Source organism: Oncorhynchus nerka, linkage group LG8, assembly GCF_034236695.1.
Source record: "Oncorhynchus nerka isolate Pitt River linkage group LG8, Oner_Uvic_2.0, whole genome shotgun sequence".
In the NCBI taxonomy this organism is placed as follows: domain Eukaryota; kingdom Metazoa; phylum Chordata; class Actinopteri; order Salmoniformes; family Salmonidae; genus Oncorhynchus; species Oncorhynchus nerka.
This window is the reverse complement of record NC_088403.1, coordinates 51,135,017-51,161,026: the sequence shown is the minus strand read 5'-3', so window position 1 is coordinate 51,161,026 and position 26,010 is coordinate 51,135,017. Positions and strand designations below refer to the sequence as shown.

The 26,010-nt window shown below is 40.5% G+C and overlaps 1 protein-coding gene across 5 annotated transcripts in view; it reads right to left on the bottom strand.

Annotated features, from left to right (window-relative positions):
• LOC115133547 (multiple PDZ domain protein-like) overlaps nt 1-26,010 on the bottom strand; it is a 70,366-nt gene that overhangs the window by 22,649 nt on the left and 21,707 nt on the right. Inside the window, exons 14-29 of one of the 5 annotated variants that reach the window (XM_029666861.2) lie at nt 24,864-24,943; nt 24,382-24,528; nt 21,894-22,064; nt 20,899-21,075; nt 18,839-19,048; nt 17,694-17,825; nt 17,043-17,204; nt 14,516-14,866; nt 13,900-14,008; nt 13,293-13,491; nt 10,422-10,463; nt 7,746-7,841; nt 7,481-7,576; nt 6,621-6,798; nt 6,388-6,498; nt 760-813 (exon numbers count right to left, since the gene is read on the bottom strand). In XM_029666861.2, coding sequence (XP_029522721.2) covers nt 760-813; nt 6,388-6,498; nt 6,621-6,798; nt 7,481-7,576; nt 7,746-7,841; nt 10,422-10,463; nt 13,293-13,491; nt 13,900-14,008; nt 14,516-14,866; nt 17,043-17,204; nt 17,694-17,825; nt 18,839-19,048; nt 20,899-21,075; nt 21,894-22,064; nt 24,382-24,528; nt 24,864-24,943 — 2,315 coding nt within the window. The remainder of the gene's footprint in view (nt 1-759; nt 814-6,387; nt 6,499-6,620; nt 6,799-7,480; nt 7,577-7,745; nt 7,842-10,421; nt 10,464-13,292; nt 13,492-13,899; nt 14,009-14,515; nt 14,867-17,042; nt 17,205-17,693; nt 17,826-18,838; nt 19,049-20,898; nt 21,076-21,893; nt 22,065-24,381; nt 24,529-24,863; nt 24,944-26,010) is intronic. The other 4 variants (XM_029666862.2, XM_029666863.2, XM_029666865.2 and 1 more) reach the window with 4 other exon arrangements.

Genomic DNA, 26,010 nt, shown 5'->3' with positions numbered 1-26,010 from the left:
AAATTTGTATCGATGCTATCTGTAAACAACAAAAGGCAAAAAAAGAAAAGGGTATTCAAACAGGTTTAGTGAAAAGATGCTAGGACAGCATGCATGCATGTAAGGGCTGTCCAGTATGTGTCTCCACATATATTCCATAACACAACCGTACGAGCATACATGGAAATAGAAGGTGAAAATCACGACAACACAAAGACCCACAAACCTTAAACGGAGTAGGAGTGAAAGGGTTAGTTGGGGAGAGGCGTAGGAATAGTCTACTGTGACACTCAACCTCCTACAAAGAACAGAGAATAGTCAGTGACTTTCTAGGACAGCATCATAGCGAAACTAAAGGCAGAAACTTCACTCCACTGCTATGATGGAGAGTATGAGTGAAGTGCTAGGTCTACTAAAAATCCTAATTTTATGAGCTAAATATGATTCGTTATTGCAGACTAAAACTGGATAACTGAAGGGTCATGTGTATGCAATCACACATTCACTCGTTGTGATGGGACCTGAACATTAAAAGTACGATGAACAAAAAAATGTTTCCCAAAGCCCTGCGGAAATTTGGTTTGAGACTTCTACGACAATACAACGTCAAGTTACAGGCATTACCTAAGTTTAACAGACCGTCGCCCAAACACTTTCAAATTCAGTACTTGAGCAGTGCTTGTTTGCTTGCTCCGAGCTAAATCCAGAGCACCTCAAGTATTTGAAATGATTTGACATATGTATTTGATGCAGGTTTGAAGGTTGCATAGAGACACTAACCTTGTCACTATTGCGCCGCGCCACTCTCTCCTCGTTGGTGTCCGTGGTTGAGGACTGTTATGTACAAGAGAGACGGAGACATGAAAAATACACCATTAGGCATTGTCATCAAATTACATATCAGCAAAGGTTGAACTTACAACGGTGAGACATCATACTGTATTTAAATTGGTGAGGCTTGCATGGTAAATGTCTAAAATGTATAGAATGTACATTCAGTAAAGTAAAAGAATCCATATACACTACCGGTCAATGTTTAAGAAAACCTACTCATTCAAGGGTTTTCTTTATTTTTTCTATTTTCTACAATGTAGAATAATAGTGAAGTCATTAAAACTATGAAATAACACATATGGAATCATGTAGTGACCAAAACAAGTATTAAATATTAAATATATTTTGATTTGTTTTAGATTCTTCAAATAGCCACCCTTTGCCTTGATGACAGCTTTGCACACGCTTGGCATTCTCTTAACCAGCTTCATGAGGTAGTCACCTGGAATGCATTTCAATTAAAAGGTGTGCCTTCTTAAAAGTTAATTTGTGGAATTTCTTTCCTTCTTAATGCGTTTGAGCCAATCAGCTGTGTTGTGACAAAGGGTAGGAGTGGTATACAGAAGATAGCCTTATTTGGTAAAAGACCAAGTCCATATCATAGCAAGATCAGCTCAAATAAGCAAAGAGAAACGACAGTCCATCATTACTTTACGACATGAAGGTCAGTCAATAAGGAAAATGTTAAGAACTTCGAATGTTTCTCCATGTGCAGTCGCAAAAACCATCAAGCGCTATGATGAAACTAGCTCTCATGAGGACCGCCACAGGAATGGAAGACCCAGAGTTACCTCTGTGGCAGAGGATAAGTTCATTAAAGTTACCAGCCTCAGAAATTGCAGCCCAAATAAATGCTTCACAGAGTTCAAGTAACAGACACATCTCAACATCAACTGTTCAGAGGAGACTGTGTGAATCAGGCCTGCATGGTGGAATTGCTGAAAAGAAACCACTACTAAAGGAATCCAATAAGAAATAGAGACTTGCTTGGGCCAGGAAACACGAGCAATGGACATTAGACCAGTTGAAATGTGTCCTTTGGTCTGGAGTCCAAATTTGAGATTTTTGGTTCCAACAGCCGTGTCCTTGTGAGACGTGGTGTGGGTGAACGGATGATCTCTGCATGTGTATTTCCCACCGTAAAGCATGGAGGAGGAGGTGTTATGGTGTGGGGGTGCTTTGATGGTGACACTGTCTGTGATTTATTTAGAACTCAAGGCACACATAACCAGCATTGCTAACAAATAATTCTGCAGCGATACAACTTCCCATCTGGTCTGGGCTTAATGGAACTATCATTTGTTTTTCACAGGACAATGACCCAACACACCTCCGGGCTGTGTAAGGGCTATTTTACCAAGAAGGAGAGTGATGGAGTGCTGCATCAGATGACCTGACCACAATCCCCCGGCCTCAACCAAACTGAGATGGTTTGGGATGAGTTGGACCGCAGACAGAAGGAAAAGCAGCCAACAAGTGCTCAGCATATGTCGGAACTCCTTCAAGACTGTTGGAAAAGCATTCCAGGTGAAGCTGGTTGAGAGAATGCCAAGAGTGTGCAAAGCTGTCATCAAGGCAAAGGGTGGCTATTTGAAGAATCTGAAATATAAAATATATATTTTTCTGTTTAACACTTTTTTGGTTACTACATGATTCAATATGTGTTATTTTGTAGTTTTGATATCTTCACTATTATTCTACAATGTAGAAAATAGAAAAAAATTAAGAAAAACCCTTGAATGAGTAGGTGTTCTAAAACTTTTGACCGGTAGTGTATATTAAAAACATTTGTTTGAATATAACAAAAAAAGTAGCCTGAGCAAAATATCAGTGTTTTTTTTCTTCATGAGTTGTGATTGTATAAGCTTGGCTACACTAGAGTATTGATTACCCTTTGTCAGAGTAGTTACTGTACACGTTACACATAGGGAAAACTCAAATGATTCGTCCAGTGAGGTAGGCAGGCCGGTGATCGATATTCCACCCAAGCCTGACCACCTCTCAACCAGGAGCTGACTTAATATATTCTGCCTGCCAGCCAGAAACCACAACAGCAACATGGCAGTGAACCTTGTGGTTTGGGGTACTGAACATATTGGCTATTGTGTTCTTTTAGCTTTTCCTGTTCCTTAATTCTTTCTCAGTTCACAAAACTTTATGAGCTGGTATCCCAGGCAGGCACAATCTATTCCTGGACTCAAAAGCACTTTCAATGGTGATTTTCCACTGAGCATGCTTTTGAGTTCATTAGTAGAATTAATCTGGGTCTGGGAAACTGGGACAAAAATAAACTATTTTACACTGAGAGAGTATATTATACACTGTATGATTGACCACCCAAAAGCAGACCTTGAGCAGCAAAAAGGAGGAAAAAGCAATCAGTCTAACTGAAGTAAGATTGGGCACTGACAACATTTATATCAAAGGCTCTCATGGAAAGAAGGGAATTTGGAGGCTCAAAAGTTGAAACACCAAGAAAATGTAGGCTCAATAGTAAAAACACCTCTGTAGTTCTTCAAATGATTCCAAAAATAAGTGACTGGTAATAAATGTCCTCGAGGAGACCAGTTTTTGAAAGAAAATCAAAGTTGAGCTCTTTCTTAGAAGCCAAACAACAAATGTTTCCGAGAATCCTCAAGGGTGCTTTTGGATTATTCACTAGTGACAGAGAAGTGTAGAAGGCTATAAAGGGGAAACTGCTAGGAAGCATCATTACGATCTGTAGGTGGGCCCCAACGGCACCATTTAAAAGGGCAAGAGCAATACAGACCTGACCATAGCAGTTAACCTTTGCAACACATAACATTTACCCTGGATGCAACCCGATTCCAATTTTTTATTGGGTATCTTTTTTTTGCACACACATACATACAGTAGTCTATAAGCAAGTTTGTGAAAACTTCTGAATGGAGAGATAAAGCAACATAGACTCCACTGATGTGCAAAGCAAAAGAGGAAGAAAGATAAAAAGAAACCGAGCGAGAGGGAGAGAGAGGGTGAGAGAGAGAAGGTGAGAGAGAGGGAGAGAGAGAGAGAGAGAGAGATTACCTGGCACATGTGATGAGGCAAGCGTTTTAAAGCGGTGCTGTACTCTATGACTGGTGATGAAGTGGGGCTATAGCGGGACTTGGGCTGAGGAAGAGGTGCATGCTGGACTGGTTAGTGGAAGGTTGCGGAAAAGGTCTGTAAAGCTTTAACCATGCATGCAAATTGATGATTGTGAGTTGTATGTCAATATTACACAATATACACAATTTATTAGGTACACCACCCCATTCACAAAAATGGTTTGCTCCTACAGACAGTGAGTCACATGGCCATGGCTAGCTATATAAAGCAGGCAGAAAGGCATTCAGTTACTGTTTTATTGAATGTTTTAATTGGCAAAACGAGTGACCTAAGTGACTTTGAGCGTGGTATGATCGTAGGTGGCAGGCGCGCCAGTTCAAGTATCTCAGAAACGTCCGGCCTCCTGGGTTTTTCACACACGACAGTGTCTCGGGTTTACAGAGAAAAACAGGCAAATAACAGTGCAGTACAATAGTGCTGCGCAGAACGGCATCTTGGAATGCACAACTCATCTTTCCTTATCACGGATGGGCTATTGCAGCAGACAAACAACACCGGGTTCCACTCCTATCAGCTAAAAATAAGAAGTGGCTCCAGTGGGCATACGATCAAACACTGGACAATTGAGGAGTGCAAAAACATTGCCTGCTCCAATGAATCCCGGTTCCTGTTGTGTCCTGCTGATGTCAGAGTCAGGATTTGGAGTAAGCAGCATGATTCCATGGCCCCATCCTGCCTGGTATGAACAGTACAGGCTGGTGGCGGTGGTGTGATGGTGTGGGGAAGGTTTTCCTGGCACATGTTAGGTCCCTAGATACTAATTGAGCAACATTTGAACACTACACCATGTAGAATCCATGCCCTGAATAATTCCGGCTGTTCTGGATGCAAAGATGGGTCCGACCCGGTACTAATAATCTGGCCACTGAGTGTAGCAATTCCAGTAGGATATTAGTTAGTCATGCTAATGGTACTTTCAAACCAATCAAGATTATGCAGCAAAAATACAGTCAGTGTAATGTTTTGTCATTTTAAGTTTCTTTTGAACTTTTAATTAAATGGTCCTGACAAGGAATCTGTCAATTAATTGAATATAAGCAAAAGCCTTTTTCCCACTTGAAATCCGTCCTCTCACAAAGCGCACTCTCAAGGTGTGAAAGCGCCCTAATAGCCAGTCATGCTTTTGAAGCCATGTCACATTAACAGATACTGTAGCTACTGTAGTCATTGTTGGATACAGGATGGTTAAAGTAGCTTTTAGAATGGGATAATTAATGGTGAGAGATTAGGAAATCTCCATCAACAAAACAAAGGAGATGATTGTGGACTTCAGTAAACAGCAGAGGGAGCACCCTGCTATCCACATTGAAGGGACAGCAGTTGAAAAGGTAGAACGTTTTAAGTTCCTAGGCATACACATCACACCACGCAGACAGTGTGGTGAAGAAGGCGCAACGTCGCCTCTTCAACCTCAGGAGGCTGAAGAAATTTGGCATCACCCAAACCCCTGACAAACTTTTACAAATGCACAATCGAGAGCATCCTGTCGGGCTGTATCACAGAGGGTGGTGCATCCTGTCGGGCTCAACCGCAAAGCTCTCCAGAGGGTGGTGCGGTCTGCACAACGCATCACCGGGGGCAAACTACCTGCCCTCCAGGACACCTACAGCACCCGATGTCACCGGAAGCCCAAAAAGATCATCAAGGACATCAACCACCCGAGCCACTGCCTGTTCACACCGCTATCATCCAGAAGGCGAGATCAGTACAGGTGCATCAAAGCTGGGACCAAGAGACTGAAAAACAGCTTCTATCTCAAGGCCATCAGACTGCTTAACAGCAATCACTAACTCAGAGAGGCTGCTGCCTACATTGAGACCCAATCACTGGCCACTTTAATAAATGGATCACTAGTCACTATACAATGCCACTCTAAATAATGCCACTTTAATAATGTTTACATATCTTACATTACTCATATCACATGTACTGTATTTACTGTACTTTATACCATCTATTGTATCTTGACTATGCCGCTCAGGCATCGCTCATCCATATACTTACATGTACATATTCTCATTCACCCCTTTAGATTTGTGTGTATTAGGTTGTTGTTGGGGAATTGTTAGATTACTTGTTAGATATTACTGCACTGTTGGAACTAGAAGCACAAGCATTTCGCTACACTCGCATTAACATCTGCTAACCATGTGTATGTAACAAAAAAAATTTGATTTGATTTTGATTTGAAATTAAGTATTGTTGTTGAAAGACATAAACCACACAGCCAGCATGCTAACACGGGGAGCTAGGAACACTTAGCTAGCATGCTATCACAGTAAGATAACATGCTAGCATGCTAACACAGGGAGCTAGGACCACTTAACTAGAATGCTATGACAGTAAGCTAGCATCCTAACATAAGGAGCTAGGACCACTTGGCTAGAATACTGTCACAGTAAGCTAGCATGTTAGCAGGCTAACACAAGGAGCTAGAGGGCTCACCCTGGGCCTGTGGACGATACTCTGGACCAGGAACACTACAGGGTTTCCTGCCCTGCGGATGGCCTCCACAGCCTGCTCGTGACTGGCATCACTCAGGTCCACACCGTCCACCTGACACATTCCAAAGAAACAAACAAGTAATTCATAGGTTATTACTGTGCAATTACCATTTTGCCATGTTAAAGTAAATGCATGCTAATCTCTATAGTGTGAAATAATATTGATTGGTGTACCTCAACAATCCTATCTCCAGTCTTCAGGGTTCCATTGCGGCCGGCGGGGCTGTCCGCCATGATGTGTTTGATGAAGATGCCCCGCATCACCTCACCGTTGCTAAGGCGACTGCCCATCCCTCTGCCCCCCACAATGCTGATGCCAAGGGACTTGCCCGCTTCTCTTTTGAGCTCCACCCTGAGCGAGGTAACACACATTGTAAAATATATTTTTAAAGGGTACTGTATTGTGCCACTTCTTGGGACAGGGTTGGGGTTGTTATAATTTCATATATTTGCATACAAAGTAAAAATAAGAAGTGACATTGAGTGAGGAAATGGGTTGTGTAAAAATCTCACCTATTGAATACAAATTCAGGGAAGTACAACAGTACAGAAGGTTCAACAATTGAGAATGGAAACGATTGGGGCATTGTGGCGAGTCGGTAAATTAGGTAGACTGGCTATGATTCTCAGTCATTTAGATTAGGGAACTGTGTCAGTTCTGCAAATTGGCTACATTTCTATCTGTGACATTCTAAACGTTGTAGCTCATTGAGTTAGCCTCAGCTATCAATAACCCTACTCCTGGAGTGCTACAGCGTTTGCTGATTTCCTCTTCTAGATATATATGCAAGCGCTAGCTCTGTTCCATAGCGGTATAACTAATGCTTGCTGTCCAAACACTGCTTATTACTTATTTAACCAATCAGCTTTGTTTCCTTAACATTAAAGTTGGAAAGAGGGTACACCCACCATCTTTAGTGAATAGTGAAAGCCTTCAATGGCGCTGCCCATGCTAAAACAGGCTTTGTGCCAAGGGCATGTTGTTTGTTCAACTCTATGTTCTGGTCCAAGCCAAAGTCCAACTTCCTACTCACTTCATAGGCTGGTTCCAGTTACTGAAGGTGGCGGTCTGTAACTCACTCTCCTCTCCCTCTCCATCCTCCCGCTCAGGAAGTTCTGGGATTCCTCTTCTGCAAAGAGACAAACAATTGTAAACCTGGTGGTTTGTTCATCGACTTGTTTTGTTTGGAGTTAAACAAAATAATGTCGTGAAAAGCCGGTCTATGCTGGAAAACAAAAGCATGAAACACTTTCTATAAATGCATGGCTTCTATAAAGTTTTATAAAGTTTGAGCTTACATTGGGGCCAGAGGTGCATCAGAGCAGATGTCATCTTTAGGCTGCTCCAGGCTAGTCTTATACTCCTCCAGATACTCCACAGGGACATAGGTAATGCTGAGAACACACACACCAATGAGCATCAGCACTCCTCCGAACAACAACCTGACCAAGATTTGTCATCATCACTGCGAATACCCCCAAAATATATAACCTGCCCATAAACCTATGACACGGGAGTTCAACCTTGTGTGCAAGCATGTCAGAATTCATCATTAGGGATGATATGATCGTTTAACAAAGCATTAAAGTGGAAGTGCCTGCATTCATATGCAACCCGATATGTCAGAATGAGCCTTTTTACAAAACAGCCTTTTATTTATTCACCAATTTACATTGTTCTCCTCCCCGTCCAATTTACCTCTGAGGCCCAAGATTGCAGGAGGGGAAGGAATGAGCTCTGTAAATTTCTCCGGCAATGATTTCTGCCTATCATGAGCCCAAGGTGAGCCGTCAATGAATAATGTAGTGAGCCGTCAATGGATTGAGTGTGGGAATTATTTCCAAAATAATGTCATTGAGTTTTGAATGGAACATCAATTGGGACAGCAATTCTTAATTTACTGGAACAGTAGAGAACGTTCAAAATATTAAGAATTGAAGGAAAGGGAGTAGAAAAGCGCATAAGTCTGCTTTGGTAAGCCCAGTTTCAAGAAATTAATCATCCGTAGTTGATTCTAAAGCACACACACACACACACACACACACACACACATTTGAGTGAAGATGACAGATCTAACAATGATGGAATGACTCATACTTCAACATTAGGACATGCAGACACAGAGGTACTTGAATCCCTGTTCATTCAAACAGCAATTCAAATGACTCCAAAAACAGATGAAGGAAGAAATAAGTGAATTAGTGTGTGATGGGGTGGATACACCACAGACGAAAAAGTGCAAAAATCAATCGTTATCACCCCACACAAATGGACCTGCATGCCCAGTAGTCAACGAGAGGCATGTCAATGAAGTGTTAAGGATGAAGTGTTAAAAACCCATGGTTAGTGGTGCAGTCCAGTGAGAGACTTTTCCAGATACATTGACTGTGTGTTGGGACTGCGGTCAATGTGCTGTATGTAGCCTATACGATTATCTAATCTAGTGAACTGTAATCTCCACAGATGTCCACATTATTTGATTATTAATGAGTAAGAGGTAACAGTGCATTTAGCGAAGAAATCTGTTCAAAAAAATGAACAGTTCAGATTAAGGTTTGTGTATGGTTGATTTAAACTTTGGTGGATTTACAGTATGGTTGATTTACAGTATGGTTGATTTAAACTTTGGTGGATTTACAGTATGGTTGATTTAAACTATGGTTGATATACAGCATGGTTGACTTACATTATGGTTGATATACACTATGGTTAATTTAATCTATGGTTGATATACAATATGGTTGATTTACAGTATGGTTGATTTACAGTATGTTTGTTTTAAGCTAGGGTTGATATACAGTATGGTTAATTTAAGATAGGGTTGATTTACAGTATGGTTGATTTAAGCTAGGGTTGATATACAGTATGGTTGATTTAAGCTAGGGTTGATATACAGCATGGTTGATTTAAGCTAGGGTTGATATACAGTATGGTTGATTTAAGCTAGGGTTGATATACAGCATGGTTGATTTAAGCTAGGGTTGATATACAGTATGGTTAATATACAGTATGGTTGATTTAAGCTAGGGTTGATATACAGTATGGTTGATATACAGTATGGTTGATTTAAACTATGGTTGATATACAGTATGGTTGATTTAAACTAGGGTTAATATACAGTATGGTTGATATACAATATGGTTGATTTAAAGTATGGTTGATTTACAGTATGGTTGATTTACACTATGGTTGATATACAGTATGGTTGATATACAATATGGTTGATTTAAAGTATGGTTGATATACAGTATGGTTGATATACAGTATGGTTGATATACACTATGGTTGATATACACTATGGTTGATATACAGTATGGTTGATTTAAAGTATGGTTGATTTACAGTATGGTTGATTTACACTATGGTTGATTTACACTATGGTTGATTTACACTATGGTTGATTTAAACTATGGTTGATATACAGCATGGTTGACTTACATTATGGTTGATATACACTATGGTTGATTTAAAGTATGGTTGATTTACAGTATGGTTGATATACACTATGGTTGATTTACACTATGGTTGATTTAAACTATGGTTGATATACAGAATGGTTGATTTACAGTATGGTTTATATACACTATGGTTGATTTACAGTATGGTTTATATACACTATGGTTGATTTACAGTATGGTTGATTTACAGTATGGTTGATTTACAGTATGGTTGATTTACAGTATGGTTGATATACACTATGGTTGATTTACAGTATGGTTGATTTACACTATGGTTGATATACAGTATGGTTGATTTACAGTATTCTTGATATACATATGGTTGATTTACACTATGGTCGATATACAGTATGGTTGACTTTCAGCATGTGTTGTAATGTCTAGATCTGGATCAAACTCCCTTCCACGGACAGGTGATGAGACTCGGGTGCAGAAGTGAGAAAATGTGGACAGAGAGGAAACAAAGTGGTAGATTTTGGTTGCAGACCCGTCGGCGTGGGAGTTAGCGGTACTCACACATAAAAAGGGCACAGATCTTCCTCTGGGGCACAAGCAGATCTAGAAGGTGAAGAGGAAGTTATGCACCGTGGCTAACATACTGGAATGTACTGACATGTTAATCAAGCAAGACTTGAGATACCGAAAATGATGGTGCCCCAGACTTAATGTAGCATCCATCGAATGCATGGAGAGAATACAATTTAGGAATGTAAAAGGCCTTAGTGAGTTGTTCAAATTTCACCATTGAGCGTCTTGTGCTAGGAGTCCAACCGCTGTAGGAAGCTTTTCCATATGACTGGAATTCCTACCTTCATGTAGCCTACAGTATTCACAGTATTCAATTGGTGGTGTTCATCAGAAATGTATGTACGGTAGCCTATATGCTATCATACTTTGGATGGCACACCTTTTAAGGGATATTAAGGTGCTCTCTATGACTCACAACACTGGTTGACAATGACATCTCCCACTATCGACCTGGCTAAAAGAAAACTGTGAGCTCCTTAACACAATTTCTACTACATTATAATGTTTACTGCATGGTTCATAAACAGGTGTTGTGAATATGTATTTGTTTATTTATTATGTTTGCTTATTTATTTGTTTATTTGGATCCCACATCAGCTTTTGCAGAAGCAGCAGCTACTCTTCCTGTGGTCCACAAAAAAAAACAAAGCCCAAGTAACAAAACACTGGCACACTGACAGAAAAGTCACACCAGTTTGTGAGGTATGTGTATTAGGCATCAGTTCAATTAAATGTGTGTTTGTATGGTTTGGGAAAACAGTTAGCTTTTGTATGGGAGATGTAAAAGGAGAAATAAAACCGTTTCTACGAGAGATGCAGAACAAATAGCCTTAAAGGGATCATTGGGAGCAATTTACCCAAATGCCATACACTACAAAGCTTCACTTGATCATAATTGTACACATAAGCTATAGAAAAGCGAGCAAATCATTCAGAAAACAAAAAATAAAAGGACCATATTTGATCAAGATGCGTTTATGTAGTGTGATGTCAGGTGACATTTATCTGACTCTATAGTGGTGTGTCTATGTACAGCACCAGTCAAAAGTTTGGACACACCTAGTCATTCAAGGGTTTTTCTTTATTTTTACTATTTTCTACATTGTAGAATACATTTCTACATCAAAACTATGAAATAACACATATGGAATCATATAGTAACTAAAAAAATTGTTTAACAAATCAAAATATATTTTATATTTGACATTCTTCAATGTAGCCACCCTTTGCCTTGATGACAGCTTTCCACACTCTTGGCATTCTCTCAACCAGCTTCATGAGGTAGTCACCTGGAATGCATTTAAACTAACAGGTGTGCATTGTTAAAAGTTATTTTGTGGAATTTCTTTCCTTCTTAATGCGCTTGAGCCAATCAGTTGTGTTGTGACAAGGTAGGGGTGGTGTACAGAAGATAGCTCTATTTGGAAAAAAATAACAAGTTCATATTATGGCAAGAACAGTTGAAATAAGCTAATAGAAACGACAGTCTATCATTACTTTATGACATGAAGGTCAGTCAATTCGTAAAATTTCAAGAACTTTTCAAGTTTCTTCAAGTGCAGTCGTAAAAACCATCAAGCGGTATGAAACTGAATTATGAAACTGGCTCTCATAAGGATCGCCACAGGAAAGGAATACCCAGAGTTACATCTGCTGCAGAGGATAAGTTCATTAGAGTTAACCGCACCTCAGATTGCAGCCCAAATAAATGCTTCACAGAGTAACAGACCCATCTCAAAATCAACTGTTCAGAGGAAACTGCTTGAATCAGGCCTTCATGGGGGAATTGCTGTAAAGAAACCACTACTAAAGGACACCAATAAGAAGAAGAGACTGCTTGGGCCAAGAAATACGAGCAATAGACATTAAACCAGAGGAAATCTGTCCTTTCGTCTGATGAGTCCAAATTTGAGATTTTTGATTCCAACCGCTGTGTCTTTGTGAGAGGCAGTGTAGGTGAACGGATGATCTCCGCATGTAAGGTTCCCACCGTGAAGCATGGAGGAGGAGGTGTGATGGTGCTTTGCTAGCGACACTGTCAGTTATTAATTTTGAATTCAAGGCAAACTTAACCAGCATGGCTACCACAGCATTCTGCAGTGATACGCCATCCCATCTGTTTTGCACTTAGTGGTACTATCATTTGTTTTCAACAGGACAATGACCCAAAATACACCACCAGGCTGTGTAAGTGCTATTTGACCAAAGACAGTGATGGAGTGCTGCATCAGATGACCTTGCCTCCACAATCACCGGACCTCAACCCAATTTAGTTGGACTGCAGAGTGAAGGAAAAGCAGTCAAACAAGTGCTCAGCATATGTGGGAACTCCTTCAAGACTGTTGGAAAAGCATTTCTCATGAAGCTGGTTTAGAGAACCAAGAGTGTGCAGAGCTGTCATCAAGGAAAAGGGTGGCTACTTTAAAGAATCTAAAATATACAATATATTTTGATTGGTTTAACACTTTTTTGGTTACTATATGATTCCATATGTGTTATTTCATAGTTTTGATGTCTTCACTATTATTCTACAATGTAGAAAATAGTAAAAATAAAGAAAATCCCTTGAATGAGTAGGTGTGTCCAAACTTTTGACTGGTACAATATGTTTGTAGAGAGGAGAAAGTTTGGGGTTTTGGTCTCCACAATATTATCCCCTGATTTTACATTGTAACAGAAAAGGAGTGTGTATCAATGTGTAGGGATTCTAGGGAGAATATATTTGTGGTGAAATCTGCACTCTTTGTGTTGGAAGTAGGTGGATATTTTAATGAAGGCCTATAGTGAAACCATATAAAACAGGTTTCCATGGACAAGGTATAAAAACACTGAACATGTTGCCCTAGCCCAGGTCCTTACCCCAAGTCTGGCCCGATGAGGGAGTGTCTCCGGAGCATGGCGCGGGCCTGGGTGTTAGTCAGGTTGGCCATGGACTCTCCGTTGATGACTAGGATTAGGTCCCCCACTCCCAGACGGCCGTCTCGGTTGATGGAACCTCCGTGGATGATGCTGCGGATGTACATCCCCAAGCCATCCTTGATTGTGCTCACTGTCATTCCTGTAAGGATGACAGTGACAAAATGCACAACATTCCCAAATACCTGGAACCTACAGTATAGGAAAAACGCTTACCCACAATTATGTGTCAAATGTGTTCAAGCCTGATTCATAGCTGAGGCCCCTATACTCCACTTGGAGCTAAACGCAATAAGCCAAGTAAGTTACTTTCTTCTTTTTTTTTATACATGAAATACAAATACTCCAAATGAACTGAAATACAACACATTTAATAAGTAATATCTGACAACCCTGACAGATATAAAGCACATAAAAGCATAATCAGATATTTTGCTAATTTAAGTACAATTATGGTATGTAAGGAGGAAAGACTGATAAAGTGAAGGCTGTTCTCTATACAACAATTACTCATCAATATGCAACATATTGCCAAAGAAATAATACAAACCGAGACTGGAGTTGCCCTTGACAACAGTGATTGTCCTTTCAAAATGACTCCCAGTGATTATAACCTCATCCCCTTCCTCTTTGGACTGCTTTACAGATGGCTCATCCCCCTTGAGAATAACGATTCAATAAAAAGTTTTCATGAAAAAATTCGAAAATATTTCTATGGAGGAATTTAAGTACAGCATTTAAAAATGAATAATATTGACAGAATGAAATTGAGGTCATCTAAATTACCAGGGAGGTTAGGTGGAAACGATTAGTGAGGGCCAGGGAATCAAACATACAAAGTAAGGAAGGGATTCATCTTCAAATATTTTCTGTGATGCCGTTACCTTAGGAAAGTAAGTAATACCTAGGAATATGATTCTAGTAAAAAGTAGAATGTTTCAAACTGGTTGGGTTATCATTATTCTCGAAAATCCAATCAATTTCACATTGGCCTGTGATCAGTCCAGTGCATTTTGACATGGGTTGAATTTAACTTGTTGCATTTCAATTTCCTGAGCAATGCCGAGGACCGATTTACTCATGCTTGTTTGATTACGAGGCACACTCAATGACATTTGATGGCAAAATGAAAGATGGCACGGCTCTTCAGATCAAGGCTTGTTTACCTTCATTAAGCCTTCCATCTCCCCTATGTCCTCAACGGCCATGGTGGACTCCACCTGAAAATGGAGAGACTGCACCGGCTCCCCCAAATCATTCAAACCAGGCTCAGGGTCAGTGTACGGACTGTATGAGTTTGACAGATCCGATGGCTCCATTTGGGTTAAGTGATGCACCAGGTACTGATCGGAGCTAGTTAGTGCGTTATCGTCAACCGTTAGGGCGTGACCTCCAATACTCCTGGGCAGGGGGGAAACGATGGGCTTCTCCTCCGGGGAGAAGGGTTCAGTGTCGTCCGCAAGGCCGAACAACGTCACCAAGGGATGCTCAGTCAACAAGTCCAGGCGAGCACTCCGCTATGTAGAAAAATAAAATAAATGACGAGTCGAAATGGAGGTTACACCTCGTTAGTTTCTACCTCGATCGCCGTTCTGCACTCCTCCTAATGAGCCATTGAAAAGCCATCAGCAGCTGACGGGGAATAGCGATAATTACAGTACAGATGATCGTGCGCGATGCACCAAATATCTCTGTATTATCTCCCTAGATATAATTCATGAGACCCGAACTGTATGGAAATGAATCTCTTCAGGGATTCCTTAACTTCTTTGGGATAGGGGGCAGCATTTTCACTTTTGGATGAATAGCGTGCCCAGAGTAAACTGCCTCCTACTCAGTCCCAGATGCTAATATATGCATATTAGTATTGGATAGAAAACACTCTGAAGTTTCGAAAACTGTTTGAATGATGTCTGTGAGTATAACAGAACTCATATGGCAGGCAAAAACCTGAGAAAGAATCCAAACAGGAAGTGGGAAATCTGAGGTTTGTAGTTTTTGAATTTAGCCCCTATCGAATACACAGTGGGATATGGGTAATTTTGCACTTCCTAAGGCTTCCACTAGATGTCAACCGTCTTTAGAATGTTGTTTCAGGCTTCTACTGTGAAGGGGGGCTGAATGAGAGCTGTTTGACTAAGGGGTCTGGCAGCAGCCTCGTTCTCAGTCATGCGCAATTCACATGAGAGGTAGCTCTAGTTCCATTGCTTTTCTACAGACAATGAAATTCTCCAGTTGGAACATTATTGAACATTTATGATAAAAACATCCTAAAGATTGATTATATTCCTAGTTTGACAAGTTTCTATGACCTGTACTATAACTTTTTGAACTTTTGTTCCGACGTTCGGCTGGATCTGAACGCGCGTTTGGATTTGTTTACCAAACGCCCTAACAAAAGAAGCCATTTGGACATAATTTATGGACTTTATGGAACAAATCAAACATTTATTGTCGAACTGGGATTCCTGGGAGTGCATTCTGATGAAGATCATCAAAGGTAAATTAATATTTATAATGCTATTTCTGACTAATGTTGAATGCTTTTTCCGTAAAGATTTTTAAAAATCTGACACAGTGGTTGCATTAAGGAGAAGTTTATATATATTTCCATGTTTAACACATGTATTTGAATGATTAATGAGTATTTCTGTAAATTCACGTGGCTCTCTGCAAAATCACTGCATGTTTTGGAACTACTGAACATAACACGCCAATGTAAATTTAGATTTTTGGATATAAATATGAATGTTACCGAACAAAACATACATGTATTGTGTAACATGAAGATCTATGAGTGTCATCTGATGAAAATCATCAAAGGTTAGTGATTAATTCTATCTATATTTGTGCTTTTTGTGACTCCTCTCTTTGGCTGGAAAAATGGCTAGGTTTTTCTGTGACTTGGTGGTGACCTAACATAATCGTTTGTGGAGCATTCTCTGTAAAGGATTTTTGAAATCAGACACTGTGGCTGGATTAACCAGAAAATGGTGCTTAATACTTAAATTTGATTTATGAGATTTCTGTTGATTTGTATTTGGCGCCCTGCAATTTCATTGGCTGTTGATGCTAGCGGAACCCCGTTCCCAGGCAGGTTAAGCATCCGAGACGGCACAATAAAACTGGGAAAAATAAATCCTTAGGAGAGGAAACTGTGGAATAACTGCAACAAGCAGAAACACTGAGAGCAGGACTGAAGCACGCAGTGGGCCATATTATTCTAATAGGGTGGTAATAGCTTGATAAGATGAAGTACAGTATCTATAGATAAATACTAATAAAAAAAACGATCAACCATTCATACATAAGGACTCTGGAGGTAGGACTCTGGGGAGTGACAATGATCTACAAGCTTATGCAAAATGTGAGACAAAAACAAGCTAAATGCATACAAAGAAGCGGCTAAAAACTACATAAACATTTTATCACTTCAATATAGCTGACAGTTTGAAGTAGTCAAACAATTATAGCACAGCACTTCTGTCAACCTCGTATGATAAAATAAGCAACTTATTTTGATTACGCAAGGAGTTTTCTTAGTGAAAAGGGCAGCAGCTTGCTTCAGTGAAATACAAACAAATGACAGGGAACAGATACTGTTTTTGCATTGTAACAAGCTTTCTTAAAATTGCTGACTGTAATGGCTTTAAAATTGACTCAGCTAACCACAGTGCACGTTTGTTGGCCTACTTTGGGTGTGGAGGACTGCAAGGTAGTCTGGTAGTCCATATCGGCGCTGCAGGTGCTGCCGTGCAGGGCGATCATGGATGCCTGTAAGGTGTCATCCTCATTGCCAGAGAAGCGATGCTCCAATGCCCTCTCATCGGTCAGGTCTCCCTCATTGGAGTCAATCTGCACCAAAGAATGTGAATGTAGTGAATTAGATGGTGAATATATCTCTCTATGCCATGGATGAGATATCCATTCAAGGATAGCTTTGTTAGTGCCATGAGAGCTATTTCAAAAGGATATTCTAACTCCGATATTGGACATTGTTGTTCTTTCCCATTGTGTCTCAGAGTTTAGTCAAGTGATACTCCATAAATTGTTTGTCTTCTTTTTTTTGTGGCTAAATTTTGATTAGATACTATTGAGTTTTGCATTAAATTAAATGCACTTGATACAATATTTTAAAGGATGCATTTTAAAGTTACAATGGTTATTTTGTGTCTTTAATTTTGATTGGTCGTTTTTTTCTTGTCCCTCAATTTCATTGGTTAATTTACATTTACATTTCAGACTCTTATCCAGAGCGACTGAGCGCACATTTTTTTGGTACTTTTTCGTCTTTGTACTTTTTTGTGCATACATATTTTGTACTTGTCCACAATGGCGACTAACCAATGCAGGCTCTGCCCGGAAAAGGTGATCCTCCGCTGGCTCCTCCTCATCGCTTTCTTTAACCAGCAGTGTTGAAAATAAAAAAAAACTCATTCCAGAGGATGACGACGGACTGTCCTCTTCATTGTATGGCTGTGGAGACAGGGCAGGAAATGGGAAAAATCCCCAGAAAATAATACTGAGGAAATTCCAATCATTGTCTACAGGTTTCAAATTTCTAGTCAAATATGATTGTAGTTGGGTTGTTAAAAATATAAATGAGGTTGTTAGTAGCGAAAAGCATGTGTTTTAACGGTTTGATTTGGTCTCCATGGTTTTGTCTGTAGTTAGGAATCATGGGCTGAATCTCAGACTACATCACAAGGTAATATTTCGGTAAAAAGTTATACATGGTTATTCGATTTCCAAAGGTGTTGCCACAGCTTTGCGTTAAAGGACCTTTCGATCTTGATTTTGTCTAATACGATGCCCGGAGAGAGAGAGCGCGAGAGAGAGATAGATAAAGAAAAGAGGGAGAAATTGGAGAAGGTATTGGAGGATCAAACTCAATTTGGAGAAGCAATACAACAACCCCCCCCATACATTCCAGGAAAGCTTGATAACGCCACAGAGGATTCCCAAAGACAATAACCTTGACATCCCAGAACCAGAACTTACAGTATGTTCTCATCATAATGACAAGCCCAAGAGAGAGAAATGTAACTTTAAAGCTGAAAGGATGCGGCCAATTTTCACAGAAAACAAGACTAGAAATCCCTCAGGTGGTGAATGTGTTTGTGAACAACCCCTTTTGTTAACAGCTTCCTCAAGGCATTTATATAGGAGTCCAAAAAATATGACACAAAGGGCAGGGATGTTTGTGCTGCCTTGTGCTGTTGTCAGGGAGATTGGAGTTGAGTCAGCATGCAGCCTAACGCTACTGCCTTATCAGCATGAATAATACAAGCCATCTGTAAGATGAGCCCTCATTATTGGGTGGCCACACACCAGAGAAAACACACACACAAACGCTCACATACATATAACACACACACCCACGGGCACACAGAACACATTGCACCCCCACCCCCTCTCTGCACACACACACACAAATACACACACACCAGCCTCTCTTTAGGACAAAAATCACAATAGGGTTCCCTTACAGGCAGTGGCTTGGCCACCCCAATGTGAACCATGCCGATGTTGGCCCCCTTCAGTGCCTGGACGGCTTCCTCCAGACTGGCGTTGTCCAGATTGGTGCTGTTGACGAACATGAGCCGATCGCCTGGCAAAAGCCTGCCATCCCGTTCGGCAACTCCTTCTGGCACCAGAGAGCGAATCACGATCACTGTCTTGGCCGGATCCATTGGGTCCTATTACAAGATCTGTGTCAGTGAAGTCAATGGACGCAGTCGACAGAAAATCTTATACAATAAGGACTAAAATCTATTATGTACTTTCAGTTGGAGGATTTGTTTATTCTGAATGTTCTGTATATCAGGTGATCGAAACTAAGAGTAAGCAATTTAGTTTAAAAAATACAGCGCATTACAGTGTAATGAGTCAATTATGCTATTTGTTGAACTTCATTTCCCAGAGGGCAAAGGTCCTAAAGCTCACATGACCACTTCCTCCCAAAGTAAGAAGACAGAAACGACCTACAACAACTAATTGAAGTGAATGATAAGTAAATAAGTAAATTCTATCATTTGGGAAAATCACACCTGACTAGCAAGCGGGATTGGGTAGATTACTTTCTAAATGTAATCCATTACAATTACTAGGTACCTGTCCAAAATTGTAATCAGTAACGTAACTTTGGTATTACTTTCAGTTACTTTTAGATTACTTTCCCCTTAAGAGCCATTAGAAGAAGACACAAATGTATATTTCCAAATGAATGACATCTATTGCAGGATAAATCAATGTTAGAGTTTACATAGCGTGCCATAAACAGACGTTACATTTTACTTTCTGGGATGGTTATGTGGGCTTCTTCTAACTCATCCTTTTTTACTACAGATAACAACACGATTAGGCTATATCTTTACATTAAAAACCAAAGTCGGTCAGATTTCCGGCAATTACAATTCATCATTTATTACCCCTTGATCTTCAAAAATAGGACTTGGAAATATGGGATTATAGATGAGCCAAATTGTTATTAGCCTACTCGGATGTTTATGATTTTGTTGTCATAGAGGACTGATTGGGCTCATTGTTTTCGAGAAATACTGCGCTCATAGACTGGTATGCTTTGGGCACTACTGAAGAGTGAAACATGTGTGCCATAGGTTCCATTTGCTATAGGCCTATTGTTAAAATAGTTTGTTGGAAACACTTTGAATTCTCTATCATTTGCAGCAGTTTAAGTATACCAAAAGGGGCACAAGTTTGAGGATGTGTCCGTTAGGCCTATGGACATAGGTTTTTAAATCAGTGCAAATTAGATTGAGAAATAAAAGCCCCACAGTATGGAGCACAATACCATGGAGGAGTTGGGGAAAAAACGTTTATTCCAAAGGATGGGATCGACACTATGCAGCTGTTGCAAGAGTCGTTTTTCACTGGCTGTACACTGGTCGCAAAAACAATGCTTGATAGGCAGCTTAACTTCTTCAATTCAACCATTTTTGGGTTAAAACACTAATTTCACCTACATTTGTGAACAGCCATCCACAACAACCACAATCCATAAGGCAAAAATAGCTTAATGAGAGCAGCAGTGTGATTCACATCAAGGCGCTATGTAGATATCAATAATATCCGTTTCGCCCGTAGGCTACATCACTGCTGTCGTCTTTACCTCCAAGTGTTTATTCAAGTTTGATCATCTTTGGATACCAACAGCAGTCGCAGCATCGAAAGACATACCTTGGACTGAAGCCTACAAAAACCTATTCCTGTTATTTTCCCTCAAACCATAAAACGCATTTGGTGTGTCATCATAGTGGTCTCTGACTTGTGGTCAGACTTGCTCAGGCTGAACAAACAAACTTTGTGCAAATGCTGATTTGGATTTTATTGAGAAAACAGAAAGGTGTCAAAGAATTTCTACGCAAACATCCTTTTTTAATTTAAAAGTAATCATCTATTTTTTTCAAAAGTATCTGTCATCTGATTACAATATTGTTGCTGTTAACGTAATGGATTACAGTTCGTTTTACTCCCCAATCCTGCTAGCAAGTATAATTCCCATGACAATCATTCCCAGAATTCCCACCTGGTAGTCCAAGATGCTGAATCCCAGTCCAGTCTCTCCCTTCTCCAGCTCGATGTCCTGTATTTCCGTCTCCCACATGGCCAAAGGAGCTCCCAGAGTCTCCTCCGTCACATTTTCCCTTGTTGCCGCCCCCTCGGAACCTCCGGGAACCAGGAAACTGCTGAGGTCTCCCTGTATCTACAGAGATATATCCTCAATATCATCCCTGCGCACGCATTCCTGACTCACTCCGAGCCCATAGGCCCCTAGTTCTCCGCTAGTTTTATTTTTGTACGTTTTTTTTGGCAGCACATCAAAGGGAATCTTTGGATGCTAGGCAGCAGAAGTGCTGTATGTTGTGTTTTTTACCTGAACTGATGCAGCTGAAGAGCTGAGGAGATATCCCTCAAAAATCATCTGAAAGCAGGTTTCCTTTGAAGGTTAGCTTTGTGTAGCTCCCTGGCTACTATCTCTTGTATCGCATTGTCAAATTATCTGAGGTATTACTTTAGATGGATTGGTGTTAATGAACGGTCAGAGTCCTTCCTAATCCTAAATCTTAATCCTTTATTGTTAGCAGTCTGGAGCCCCGGCAGAGCATTGGACAGACTGTGCTAAAATAATGAGGGTGGATGAGTCAAGTAGGACTTAATGATGTTCAGTCCCAATTATATTAGCCATTCAGTATCAAGGGGTGTGGGAAACACTGTTTACTGTGAGCTACTGTATGTCCATCAGCCACCATTTTATGAAGGGCTTTCTGGCTTTCATTCAGTTTTTAATCACTTCCTGAACAATTCATTTGCTGAAATGACTGAATTATATGGTTGAAAACAGAGTTGTCCCCAACCATGCATGTTCGATTGCATTATGTGGAGCAATATTATGCAATGCAATGACTACAATAGTAACTCAAAAATTGACCGTTTAAAAAATATGTACCAATGGTGATGTCAATAGCATATACTATAAATGGACATTGTACATGTTTTGTGTATCAAGTGTAGGGAAATTACCTTAATTTTAGGTTCAGTGGAAAATTCATCCAACCCTGTTTGGCCAGAATCCCTGTCACTCTGAAGGAGAGGGACGGGCCTAAAGCAGGCCATGTAGACACAGACAGGAAGCTCCTTCAGAATCCTCACCACTTCCTTGTGGGTCTCACCAATCAGGGATATTCCATTGACCTGGATGGAGAGGGGTGGATGCACACATCCAATGGTCAACACTCATATTGAGTCAGGCTGGGATTCATACCTTGACAACAAAGTCAAGTCAAGGTATTGGAGTTGTCTTCACAAAGCCCTGACCTGAATCCTGTCATGACTGTCCTGACCAGGTCAGGTTACAGGAGATCATAACCCTACAGATGATCTCTCAACCCCAACAGAGGGGAGATCTAGGGGTCTGAAGATATAGGGGTTTTATGACCCCTCAAGCCCCTGGTAAATCTCAGGCCAAAGATAAATTCCTTTGTCCTGTTACTATGAAGAACCAGCCTCAGAACATTAAACATGAAATAAAGGGACTTTGGAATGGTTTCCGTCAGCAACAATGGTGGTCATGACGATAGATGGAATATGAAAATGTATGTCATTTTTGTTTTGTTATTAAAGGTTAATAGATTATTACGTTATTACGAAAACATTGTAATGTGAAGAGTTTTCCTAGTATATGTTTGATGTTTATATATTGTATGTTGTGTGGAAAATGTCCAGATCAAAGGGAATGTTTTGCTAAAGATGAAATGTTAAGTTAGTTGTCTAAAATTGGATTTGAGTAAAATCTAGACCTTGCCTCGTTAACTTGGTACGCCCAGAGAATTGCCCTAAAGGCAGTTACGCCCACTTCTGACCCAAGGGTATAAAACCTGTGAGTATAGAATTCACAGACAAGACTACGTGACCCAAGCTGCAGCCAAGGTCTAAAAAGTCAACGAACCCAGAACGCAACACAAGTTTGAAGACAAAGAAATCCTTTTCTACCCAAGCTACGGATGAGTAGCTGTGTCTAAGCGGGTGAATTCAAGTCGAACCACCTAGCCTCCATCTCCCATCGAATCGTGGTATCTACACTGTTTCATTCCAACGCTGTGAGCTCTGAGCTACAGAGCTGTCTGTCCTCAGAAGACCCCTTCCAGAGCGAGGGTGAGGGAACAGACTCCTAAGCCAAAAGGACACTGACATCGGAAGGACGATCAGAGAGGTGCGCAGGAGAAGTGCGCCATCGAGCAGCTGAATGGTCCCTTGAACGGTCCACGCAGAGAATCCTCGGAGGTCTACCCCACATAATTACATCATTATATTCTGACCCATAAGAGCGGCAGTTTGGGGCAAGGCTAGGGTTAGAATAAGCATAGCTGACAAATTCACCCAAATGTATATTCCTCTCGTGTACTTTCTCTTTTTCTCTCTCTTTGAAATCCCCATTTTGGGTAACACGCGCCATAGTGTGTTAGCCCGTTATACTAAGTTCTAATCAATAGCCTATAATGCGTTTTGTCTATGTGTATCTTTAATCATCATTAAACTTTTTAGTAAATAAATATTCAACTAAGATTGGTGTGGTACGAACTCATTGGTGAGACCCGGGTCCGTGCAGATTCACGGGCTATACGACATTCAGAACGAGATTGTAAGAGGTAACTGGTTAATTAGTGGCTGTTGTAAAATCGATATTCTGATATTCTTTGAGTTAATTTGGGAAATAGAAACTCAATAAAAACTAGTTTTCCCATGGTGCCCCAGGTTAATGAGTTAATAATTGCTTGATTCAGTTAATCACGCAATTAGAAACTTTTAATCATTCGATGAACAGTCGTCACATTAACTAATACAACGTCACGACAATCCTATAGAGAATTTGTGGGCAGAACTGAAAAAGCGTGTGCGAGCAAGGAGGCCTACAAACCTGACTCAGTTACACCAGCTCTGTCTGGATGAATAAGCCAAAATTCACCCAACTTATTGCGGGAAGCTTGTGGAAGGCTACCCGAAACGTTTGACCCAAGTTAAACAATTTAAAGGCAATGCTACCAAATACTAATTGAGTGTATGTAAACTTCTGACCCACTGGGAATACGATGAAAGAAATAAAAGCTGAAATAAATCATTCTCTCTACTATTATTCTGACATGTCACATTCTTAAAATGAAGTGGTGATCCTAACTGACCTAAGACAGGGAATTTTTACTAGGATTAATTGTCAGGAATTGTGAAAAACTGAGTTTAAATGGATTTGGCTAAGGTGTAAGTAAACTTCAGCTGTATGTCACTCCCGTTGGTTCCTTCCCCAGGCATCATTGTTTCTGTTTCAGTTTCCTGACTGTGCATTGTTTGTGTTTCTTGTTTAATTCATTTGTTTATTAAATTATGCACTCCCTGAACTTTCTTCCCGACTCCCAGCGCACATCGTTACAGCAGTAAGTAAGTTCCAGGCTAACTGTTGTTCACCAGGGGTGTATTCATTTTGCCGATTCAATACGCTATTGGCGGTGTCCCTTACCTCGAGCAGTTCGTCCCCACTGATGAGTTTCCCACAGCGGCCCACTGGCCCCTCGGGCAGGACAGAGCGGATGTAGTGGTGCCCGTTGTTGGCCTCCAGACTGATGCCCAGACCACTGCTCTCACTGAACTTCTCCACCTGGGCAATCTGGCACAACAGGTGGATACAACTCAGTTGGCATGAAAATAAAACTTATTTTTTTCAGAAAATCCCGCTTTCATACATTTTTTTCAATTTTCCTTTCACAGTCAGCATTACATTTACATAGTGTGGCATTATGGTCGGTGAGTTTTTTTTCTGACCAATGTTTTGACATTTTCCATTGATGACAAATACAACAGTGTTTTTATTCTGCAAACAGTGCATGTCCATCCATAAAATGCCAAAATAATGTCTATAAAACAGGAAAAAATAGAACTACAGTATGTATCATTATGTAGAGACAAACTGGGCTTGGGTGAATGTTTTTTCTGTTTACTAACCACTACTTTGTTGCTGGGGCCGAGCGTCTCCTGCCACTTCTTCATCAGCTCCAACTCTTCATCCTCTGTTAACTTTGCTTCTTAAAAACAGCAATATAATATGGACTTAAATAGAATATGAAGCTTAACTTACATTCAGCCAACTGCCGTGTCCCACATGATTACAACGAAATGACTCATACTGTTATCTTAGCTCCTTAAAACACAGAAAAATAATACGAAGCTAATTAAAACGTAACTATGAAACCAACAGACAGTCACACGTCATGACAGTCGTGAAGAGGGCACGACAAAACCTATTCCCCCTCAGGAGACTGAAAAGATTTGGCATGGGTCCTCAGATCCTCAAAAGGTTCAACAGCCGCACCATCGAGAGCATCCTGACTGGTTGCATCATTGCCTGGTATGGCAACTGCTCGGCCTCCGACCACAAGGCACTACAGAGGGTAGTGCGAACGGCCCAGTACATCACTGGGGCCAAGCTTCCTGACATCCAGGACCTCTATACCAGGCGGTGTCAGAGGAAGGCCCTAAAAATGGTTAATGACTCCAGCCACCCGAGTCATAGATTGTTCTCTCTGCTACTGCACGGCAAGCGGTACCGGAGTGCCAAGTCTAGGTCCAAGAGGCTTCTAAACAGCTTCTATCCCCAAGCCATACGACTCCTGAACATCTAATCAAATGGCAACCCGGACTATTTACATTGCCCCCCCTCCTCTTTTACACCACTGCTACTATCTGTTGTCATCTATGCATAGTCATTTTAATAACTCTACCTACATGTACATATTACCTCAACGAACCAGCACATTGACTCTGTATATAGTATCGCTATTGTTATTTTACCGCTGCTCTCTAATTACTTGTTACTTTTATTTCTTATTCTTATCCGTATTTTTTAAACTGCATTGTTGGTTAGGGGCTTGTAAGTAAGCATTTCACTGTCAGGTTTACACCTGTTGTTTTCGGCACATGTGACTAATACAATTTGATTACAGTACATTCAGCCACTGCTACGTCCCATCTGATTTCTTATTCCGACTAAATGACTGACAGCAAGCGGAAGGCTACAGTTAGACAACTCCAAACACACTACTTGAAAGAGTACTTTAAGAATCACTTCAAAGGCATCGTTCATCTGCCCTTT